This window comes from Equus quagga, chromosome 20 (assembly GCF_021613505.1).
Source record: "Equus quagga isolate Etosha38 chromosome 20, UCLA_HA_Equagga_1.0, whole genome shotgun sequence".
NCBI lineage: Eukaryota > Metazoa > Chordata > Mammalia > Perissodactyla > Equidae > Equus > Equus quagga.
In genome coordinates, this window is record NC_060286.1 from 43519490 (window position 1) to 43529367 (window position 9878).

Consider the following 9878-nt stretch of genomic DNA (forward strand, 5'->3'; position numbering starts at 1 on the left):
TGGCCCCCCACAGAATCACCCCGCCAGGTGTCAGTGGTGCTGCAGTTGAGAAACCCTGCTGTGGGATCATTTCCATCCGGGCCAAGGTGGAGTCACAGGTGTGAATGCTGTCAAGTGTTACTCATGGGTGTACTTCACCGAAGACAGTGAATGAATAAAAGTGCGTTCCCACGATCCTGTCCTGTGGTAAGGTGTTTCTTAGACTGCCCATGTTTGACTGATTTCAAAGAAAATTAAACTCACCCTCTTCAAAAGTTTCTGGAATCCCGGGAAAGTGGGAGGTTGTAGGGACTCTGGTCAAAGGGTCCATGGACTGCTGAGCAGAGGTCAGCACTCAGAGCCCCCCTGAATGTATAGTAAGCCCTGCCTTGTCCCGAAAAGAACTAGCACAGCTTACAGGAGTGCATGTGATAGAGCAAGTTAAAATAAATGAGAAAGAAAATTGAGGCAAAGGGAAAATTACGGGTAGAAAAACAAGTGGCTCAGGAGAGCAGCAGTGGTTTCAAGTGCAAGCCAGGAAGTCAGGTGTAGGGGCCAAGCGGTTAAGATCTCGCACTCTCCTGCGGCGGCCCGGGGTTCGCTGATTCCGATCCTGGGTGCAGACATGGCACCGCTTGTCAGGCCATGCTGAGGCGACATCCCACATGCCACAACTCGAGGGACCCACAACTAAAAATATATAACTATGTACCAGGGGGCTTTGGGGAGAAAAAGGAAAAATAAAATCTTAAAAAAAAAAAAGTCAGGTGTAGAAGAGGCTTCTCCCTATGGCCCTAGGGAGCAGGGCCTGAGGTGCCCACGGAGGGCGCTTGCCCCACCAGGTTCCGGAGAGAGCCCAGGTGCCTCAGCCAGCTGAGGGCCAGGTGAGGAGGGTTGGGGCTCATGCCTCTGCCTTTCGAGCTCCGAGGGGGTGGCTTTACTGCCTCAGAAGAAATCCTAAGCCACGCCCTGCACCTTCTGGGCCTTCCTAAGTGGTGTGTTGAGAGGCCTGCACAGCACAACTGGAGATTTCAGCTCATTTGACATGACCACTGGTAGTTCTGGGTATGCCCTGTTCTGACAGTCCCAGCGGTGAAGAGGGTTGAAACATTTTCTTTGTGGAGAAGTGATGTGCCTGCCTGACCAGGCCCCTCAGGTACTTATGCACCTCTCAGGGTGGGGTGGGGACAGACGCCCATCCCCTTCCCCCCCCAGGCTCAGCCCAATCGGTGGCGAGGGGGCCTGAGCAAGCTGGAGGGCCTTTGGCTGGAGGGAGCATGGGCAAGGGCCCCAGGGATGGGTGCAAGCGGACAGGCCCATGTGCTGTCACTGTGTGGCTCATGGGCACAGCAGAGCCTCTGAGCGGCTCCAGGAGTAGCTGGGAAGGGCTTCCCACTGTTCCTGCCATCTCTTCTGCACTGCTCTCAGCCTCCCCTCCCTGCATGGCAAGGCCTTTCCAGAGGGGCACACTCCCTGTGCTCATCACAACCCTTTCTCCCTAGTCACCAGAATCTACAGTCAACAAGTCACTGTCTGAGCCAGCCTCCAGCCCTCCAGCTGATGTGTGCCCCTGGCCTGCCGAAGACCTTCAAGGCAAAAGGGCAAGCCCAGAGCTGGCCCTGGCTCCCAGAGGGAGGGGGCTGGGTGCCAGCCTGGGACCCAAAGGATGGGGGCAGGAGACCCCCCCTCCCACCAGCCTTGTGCATCAGGGGTCCTGCCCCCTACTATGCCTAGCCCACCCAGGTGTTCATTCAGCCCAGTCTCAGGGCCCATGCCCCTTGCCCGACAAAGGCTCCTTCAAGCCCTCCCCAGTGTGGACACTGCCTGGATGGGCTCCCCAGACCTAGCCTGGACACTGAGCCAGGACACACCTCCTGCAGCTCATACTCCATTGCTGCCCCCTAACCTACTTGTCCTGGGCTTCAGGGTCTGGGTTGACAAGCTGCCCCCAAACCTGGGGCATGAGAGTCCATTAGTCCACAATCTTTAGTGGACAAGACTGCCCAGCGCAGGATACGGTAGGTGTGGAGGCCATGCCCAGCTTCTCTCCTCCCAGTTATGGAGTAACCTCGGCAGGGTAAGGCCTGCCTGGCCAAAGCACAAAGAGTTGGGATGCCTCAGACCCTGTTGAGGGGTGGGAGTGTGGAAGGACAGAGGGGGCTCTGGCCAGCAGGTGGCAGCACAGACTGTCCGCAGAGCTGAGGAGCAGAAGGAAGACAAGCCTGGGCCCTTGGCTGGCTCACTGGTCCCACTTAGGCTCCCCAAGCCCTGGCTGAGCCCCTCAGGGTGCCCACCTGTGGCGGGGCTCCTGAGTGAGAGGCCAGGTGGGATTGGCAGCTGGGGTGGGTGGGCTGGGAAACCGAGACCAAGGAGACTGTGCCCTGAACAGCCCCAACCGCCGTCCTGCCCAGGGAGCCTATGGTGGGGACCCACCATGGGAGGCCAAGGGGCCCCTGGGTTTCCTGGAAGGGACTGGAGGGCTAGGGCTAGGCTTGGGGGCCAATGAGGGAAAAGTTCAGCCTGAGTAGAAGCTGGGAGGGAAGTGGAGGGGAGAGATCATTTAGGAGACAGAGAAGTGTTGGGGAGGGGAGGAGAGGTGGCCACCTTCAGACAGAAGGAGGCACAAGGAGGAATAGGGTTGTAGGGGAGTGACTTGGAGTGGAGGACCGGAAAGGTATCAAGTTTCTGGGCTCCCGCCCCCACTCACAGCCATCCACACATCCCCCACGCCACAGGATGAAGCTGAGTAAAGTGCCAGGCTCCACCCGCCAGTTCCAAATGCCCTTAGATGCTCAGATTGGGGCTCTGCCACCCTGGATCTCCTCCCTCTCCCTGTACTTCGCCCACCAACCCACCCCAGGCCTGCAGGGAAGCCAAGTAGAGGAGTTCATGGAATAGAACTGGGTGGGCATGGCAGAGAGGCTGCCTCCTGCCTAGTCCCATCTTACAGAAGTGAAGCAGAAAGGGCAGACCCAGGGCTCAGGCCCCCATGGCCTGGCTTCCAGGGCCTGGGCTGCCCCTGGAAAGGGGAAGTACCACTCAGACACTCAGGGCAGGCCAAAACCCTAGTTTATTTCAGCATCAGCAACGTCTTAGCCATCACAAAAATAAACTCTACCAAGGGTGAAGGAAGAAGTCTCTACAGCGAGGCTAAAGGCTCAGCTGCTAGGCAGCGAGCATCAGGGATGCATGGCGGGCACTGCCCAGGCAATAAGTTAGGAAGCAGCGGGGCTGGTGGCGGTGGCAGGTGCAGGCCAGGACTTCACTTCTGGGCGGGCACGAGGTCATCAATGGCCTGGCCCTGCTCCAGCCGCTGCTCCATCTCAATGAGCAGCTTCACGCCATCCACCACCATCTGCACCAGCTCCACCTCCGAGAAGCCCAGGCGGTCTGCGTTGGAGACATCGAAGACCCCACCCACAGCCGCTGTGTCTACACCACCTGGGGAGGCAGTAAAGTCAGCAGGGCTGTGGAGGGGCTGCCCCAGGGGAAGAGGACTGCCTGCAGCCCCTGCCCCACTTACCTGTGCCTCGCTTCTGAAGCCGCAGCCGCTTGAGCACCTCGGGGAACTTCTCATGCTTGCCCAGGTGGGGCAGCTTGATGTGGACACCTGCCCGCAGCCCCGTGCCCAGGTTGGAGGGGCAGGTGAGGATATAGCCCAAGTGAGGGTTCCACATGAACTCATAGTTCTTAGACTTGAAGAGTGTTTCAATCTGGAGGTGGAGAAGGCGTGAGAGGGGAGAACTGGCTGAGACAAACCCCCAGGGGACCAGCCAGAGAAGGTGGGACTGGGACCTGGGAGCCCCCGGCAGGACCCTGAGGTGACTGAGACCTGGGTTCCCCAGGGGGACAGATGGGGCACCTACATCCCTGCCTGAGCGCTGGAGTCTGGCCCTGCCCCTTCCCTGGCACCAAGCCCCTAAAGTGCCAGCCTGGGTTGGGGGTGGCCAGGCCTGACCTGGGTGAGGCCGTTGCAGAAGCGGGTGAACACCTCCTTCATGTTGCCCCCCTTCTGCATGGAGATGACCCGCAGGTGGTCCTCTTCGTTGATCCAAACCAGGAAGGTCTTATTGTCATTGTGCCTGGAGGAGGGGCATAGTCAAGCTTCCTCCCTGGACTATGGTCTCAGGACACATCCAGGAAAAAACTCAAGGGGTCCCCAAACCTGAAGACCTTCCCAACTCCCTGAGGTTCTCATTCCAGCTGTACCCAGGAGCATCCACATTGTAGAGGCAGGCAGGGAGGCCAGGCCACCTCAGGGTACAAAACAAGCCCTGAGCTGCTTCCCAGCCTCCCAGCCTTGTGCTGTGTGGAATGGGTGTGGTGAGGGAGACAAGGTCCCCACCTAGGAGTTAAGTGGCGGGGACAGCCAGGACAGCCCCCCATCTCCAGGCAGGGAAGCGCTGTATGGGTGCTGAAGCCCACTCTACACAGACCCTGCACAGGGAGCAGGAGGTTGTAAGCCCTCCCCCTCCTTGCCCCTCCTTGAGGAAGCATCTGCGTCACCCAGCACCTGGCAGAGTCCCGGCGGGGAAGCGGTTGAGAAAGAAGAGAGAAAACAAGAAGCTCCAGCTCCCAAGAGGGAGTGGAGAAGAGAAGCCAACACGACCTGTCCCCCACCTCTAAGATCCCGAGAGGCCGAGGCCTCCACCAGCTGGGATCCCTTTATACACCTGCGTGGTCAGGTCAAGGTCACCTTCCAGGAGGCCTGGGCGGCACCAAACCTGTACCAGGAGTGCGGCCCCTCCCTCCGCCTCCTCGTCCTCGGCGAGGGGAGGGTAAAAGGGAGGAGGGAGAAGGTAGAGGAGAGAAGATGGGGGCCTCGCGGGAGGGGGCACGCACCAGATGCCGCGGGCGTCTGGCCAGTCTCGGGCCATGCCCGAGGCCAGCAGCAGGGGCGACACAGGCTTGTCGAAGAGGAAATGGTCGTCGATAAGCTGCTGCTGCTCCGCCTCGGTCATGCTCTTGAGCGCGTAGTATCTGCCCGTCAGGTCGCCGTCCAGGCTCGACAAGGCTGCGGAGCAGCGCGCTCAGGAGGACAGGCGGGCAAGCCCTGGCCCCCCCACACACCCCTACCACCCAGCGTCAGGGACCCGCCCCACCTCCCCATGCCCTCCTGGCTCTGTGGGAGCCCAGTCTACGCGGTCCGGGCGGCGGTCTGAGGCGGTGACCCCGGCCCTCGCTGGGCCCCAGGCCGCTGTAGGCGCGGGGCCGGACCCCGTGCCTCTGCCCCTCTAGGAAACCGGACCCGGCTCGCAGATAAGAGCGCGGCGGTGGCGGCGGCGGTTCGGGTGACTGGTAAACAAACCGGGCGGGGACTGGAACGGGGTCCCGGACGGGGACGGGGACGGAGACGGAGACAGGGAGGGGCGCCCGGCCCGCCCGACCCCTACCTTCCACCGCGAGCTTCTCGATGGCGCGGCGCTCCCCGCGGCTGCAGTGCGGGGGGAGGCAGAAGCCGCGGATGCTGCGGCCCGTGCGCACTCGCGAGCTCAGCACGTAGTTGGGGTCCAGGTCGTCGCCGCCCTGGGGGCCGAGAGGGGGTGAGAGCCGGGAGATCCCTCCCCAAAACTCCCCGCCGCCCCGGGCCGCCCCGCACCTGAAGGTTGTCGGGGTTGAGGTCGGTCTTGTGCTCGTCGCTGGGCTTGTAGCCGCCGTGCCGGTCCTCGATGATGGGGTCAAAGAGCTCCTTGAACACGTCGTACGACTCCTCGTCGCCCGCCACGCAGCCCACGGTCATAATATAGGGGTGGCCTGGGGGGGACGAGGAATGGGGACAATGACGTCACTGCCAGGCCTGAGCGAGCAGCTGAGGACCCTGCGGCTGCTTGAGGGAAGTGGGGCACTGGACCTTCGTCCCGGGGGTGTCTTGTGGATAAGGCACCGGCACCCTGACCCTGGGACTGGGGCGCGCGTACCCGGGTTGTCCACGCCAGTCTGGATGACGTCGTCCAGCGTGAAGCCGCTCGGCGTGCTCTTGGCTCGCAGCTCAGCGTACAGCTCGGGGGTCAGCACCTTGGCCATGTGGTTGTTGTGGCCGCTGAGGTCGGGGAACTCGTCCTCGGCAGGGAAGCGCAGCTTCAGCGTGTTGTGGCTATTGGAGAAGGGCATGGCGGCGGCGGGCTGCGGGGAGACGCGGGGATCAGCGGGGACTCGGCGCACTGGGCCTCCTAGGGACCTGCAAACCACCCACGGCCCCGGCTCCCAGCCACCCCGGGATGCAGCCAAGGTCAGCGGGGTCTGCAGCGCGCGCACGGGGGCGCCCGCACTGCCCAGGACCCCCGGCCCAGCCGGCGCGCGCGCTCCAGGCGGCCTGCCCTGGCGCGCACGGAGCGCGTGATGCCCGGGACCCTGCGCCCACTCCGTGCGCAGCGCCCTGGCTCCCGCGCCCAGCGCGGCCGCCCTTGGGCCCACTCACCGGGCGGCCGGGCAGGGGCGGGGGTGCTGGGTCCGTCGGCAGCTCCGGGCGCGGCGCAGGCGAACAGCGGCCGCTCCGCGCTCCCGCGGCTCTTAAGGGACGCAACGCGGGCCGCCCATTGGCCACTATTTATAGCCCATTCATTCAATTGGCCCGCGCTGCGGGGTGGTGCCGCCGCTTTGTCCGCTGCCTTCAGCCCCCTACAACCCCCTAGGCTGCCCACCCCGACTGTCCCCTCGCCGGGACCCCGCGCAGCCAGGCTACCCCGCCCGGCGCCCACCCAGGACCCCGAAACAAGAACCTCAGGCCGTTGGACATCCTGGAGTTACTCCCCCGACCCCCACTGCCTCCGGGCGGGAAACTGAGGCAGGAAAGCCACCGGGCACTTGAGGACGCCCGGGCTCGTCTGCACCCCAGCTCCTGCCTTTCCTTGCCCCGCCAGTCCTCGCGGCGGCCGCGGCGAGGGGCCGAGCAACAGAGGCCCGGGTTCCGCAGCAGGTATTGCCTCTCCCCGCCCTCTCCCCTCGCCCGGTCCGAGCTGGCTCCGAGCCGCCGACCTTCCTTAAGGTGCCCGCAAGCATCTCCCGGGTGATCTTGGCGCAGAGCGAAGGTGTGCGATAGTTGCATTCTGGCTGCGGCCCAGCCCGGCGGCACCCACGGTGCCATGACCTTGGACACGTTTCCGGGCTCTGGGGCATCCGAGACGGAGACCCCCCCCCCCCCCCCCCCCCCCCCCCCACCCCGACCCGCGGGCCCGGAGCCTCCTGGTAGATGAAGGAACGCCGTGGACCAGAGAGGCCGCTGGAGAGTGCGAAGTCTCACTCTCCAGACCCTAGCACTGGGCCTTCTCCGCAGGGAACATGTTCCTCTCACCACCCCACCCCCACAGGAGTTCCCAGAGACTTGGCAAAGAAGGGAGAAAACGCTAACAAACAATAAGCATATGTGAGGGTTTTTTTTAACTCATTAAAAATCAGAATCATGCAAATTAAAATAATAACTATTCCTTCCACTACCTCTAGATTGGCAAAAATGTAAAAGATTGACACCAGCCAGTGTTGGCTTGGGGCTGGAATATGGAGAGAAAGGCATTCACACTGCAACTGTGAATTGCTACATCCTTTTTGGAAAGTAATTTGGCAGTATCTTCTAAAATTAAAAATGTTTGTACTCCATGACCCAGCAGTCCCACTTCTAGGAATCCAGCTTATAGAAAGGACAGCCTCATTTCTCGTCGCTGATAGACCAAGGGATGTGTAGTGGGAAAAACAAACCTGGATATAACGCGATGCCCATCACTTGAAGAATGGCAGGGGTAGGAAGGCATGTCCCCAGTGTGGAATACCATGCAGCTGTTAAAAAGAGTGAGTCGGAGCTTGTGTGGTTTATGTCCATCATACGTTGCTTCATGAATAGAGGAAGGAAGGAAGAAACCCTTATCTATATGTATATTTAACAAAATTCCTCCAGGACTGCGCAGTGAGCTCTGTGGGCAGCAAGGTGAACATTGCACTGCTGCTGGGGAAGACTGGCCATAAGCAAGCGGCTAAGTGAAGGAAATAATGTCAGGAGATGGGAGGAGCCGGGTGCAGAGCGGGCAGGGCAGAGCAAGGAATTCCTGTGTACTTGGTGCCCCGAGGAACGTGCACTGGAGCAAAGGCCCAAAGGAGGACAAGTCTGTTCATCTCTGCCTATGTGCTCACCAAAGGGTGTGGAGTCTCACTTGGCTGTCCCCTGGTTACCGCAGAGGGGACTTCTGCCTTGTCCCTCCCTCACCTTGGCGTGCTTTGACCTGTTCCCAGTCAGCATTTTTTTAGACCCATAAACCAAGGTAAAAAGGCAAATGGCCCAGGCTGACCAGACAGCAGGTGTCCCTTAAGCCTGGAATTCCTGCTCTCTGTGCCCCTGAAGCCCCTTCCCTCAATTATAGAAGCATCTGCAGCTGCCCTCCCCACCCCCAAAGGCCTGATGGGCTCAAGTTTCTGTTTCTAGAAAGGAGAGCTGCTTGCCCTGCAGGCTGACGTGGCTTTCAGAACCCGGGGGGTAGGAGGGGGCACTCAGGGCTTCCTCTTTGTCTTCAGCTTCTCAAAGGCACCGCCCCTCCCAGCAGCCAAAGTCTTGACTGGTTTCGGGGGGAGGGAGAGGGAAGGACCCCGATTCTCCTCTGCCTCCACAAGCAAAGTCCACCCTGGAGAGTTGAGGTCCAGAGGCTTGGGGCTGCCCTGCCCAGGATCAGGCCCTGGGGATGTTCCTGCCTGGGGCTCTGGCAATCTTCTACCTTCTTAGATGGATGTTTTGCCCTCATTTTGCAGAGGTGCAAAGGCAAGATGAGAAGGTGGGTGACAGAGGGGCCAGGTCAGAGGTCTGGCAATCCCTCAATGATCCTGGAGTGCATGGCCCTGTGCTAACCTGACCCCAGGCTCCCCATGGGGACCCCTAATAGACCAAGCCTGGGCAGGACTCAGCCTGACAGTGCGGCTGGTGAGCAGCTGTGATGGGGGAAGGGAAGGGGGACTTGGAGGCCTTTAGACCCAAATGTCAGGATGAGAGCCCCAGCACGCAGGGGCTTCGTGGGAGCCTGTGTGGTCCCAGAGCAAGGGGGCGGTGCTAGAGGGTGACAGCCTCCAACTCAGCCAGAAGAACACTGCCCCTAGCTGACCTAGCCCTTGTCTGTGGACCCTCCACTTTTCCCAGGGCCCACAAGAGCCGGTTTGGCAGCATCCAGGCGAGAAGCCAAGTGACATCATCGGGCCAGTTTATGGTCTAGGTTCCTCAGATAACACTCCTGGTTATATATTAACCACCTGGCTCTGAAGGGGGGGTGGGGAGGCTGAAAGGAGTCACTGGCCTTTCATCCACAGAACATGGTCTGCCTCAGAGGGGCAGCAGCAGGGCCCAGCAGGCTCTGGGCTGGGCAGGTAGAGGTGGGCCAGGTGGGAGGGCAGGGCCAGGCTCCAGGTGGGGAACCGGAGGCCATCCTTGAAAGTCTGTGCTCAGAGTGCAGCCAGGGTGGGCATTACTTCCTCCTGGTGCCCTGTCCCTGAGCTCCACAGAACCCAAAGGGGAAGTTGGTTGGGATCAGGAGAGGGGTAGGGGCTGCCTTGGGTCACAGAGCATGATGGGGTAGGAGGCTGGGCTGGTCAGAGAGGAGGAGACCTTGGCTCATCTGATTCCTGCCAGGAATGCTGGCACAGCAGCCTCCCCCAGTGGACATCCTCTACTTCTTCCTTTCCTCCAGGGTGAGCCTGACCCTTTTCTCAGGGGTCTCCTTCTTGCCTGTTCCCACTGTTCTTCAAATCTGCCCTTGGTTCTCTGGAGCCAGGTTTACCAGCTTTAAACCCCAATCCCACTTTGGCCACATTGCCTGTGTGACCTTAGGCAAGCTCCTTAACCTCTCTGAGTCTGAGTTTCCCCATCTGGAAAGTGGTTCCTCTCTCATAGGATTGTGGGGAGGACTCAATGCGATGACACTTGGCTGGGC

At 60.8% G+C, this 9878-nt stretch overlaps 1 protein-coding gene across 1 annotated transcript; it reads right to left on the minus strand.

Annotated features, from left to right (window-relative positions):
• Window positions 1-3031: 3031 nt before the first annotated feature.
• CKB (creatine kinase B) lies at window positions 3032-6480 on the minus strand. The gene is made up of 8 exons (XM_046647909.1): window positions 6398-6480; window positions 5898-6102; window positions 5579-5733; window positions 5373-5505; window positions 4822-4993; window positions 3938-4061; window positions 3503-3692; window positions 3032-3420 (listed from the first exon to the last, which is right to left on the minus strand). Exons 2-8 carry the CDS (start codon window positions 6088-6090, stop codon window positions 3242-3244), a joined length of 1146 nt encoding a protein of 381 aa, XP_046503865.1. The 5' UTR covers window positions 6091-6102; window positions 6398-6480; the 3' UTR covers window positions 3032-3241.
• Window positions 6481-9878: the final 3398 nt, after the last annotated feature.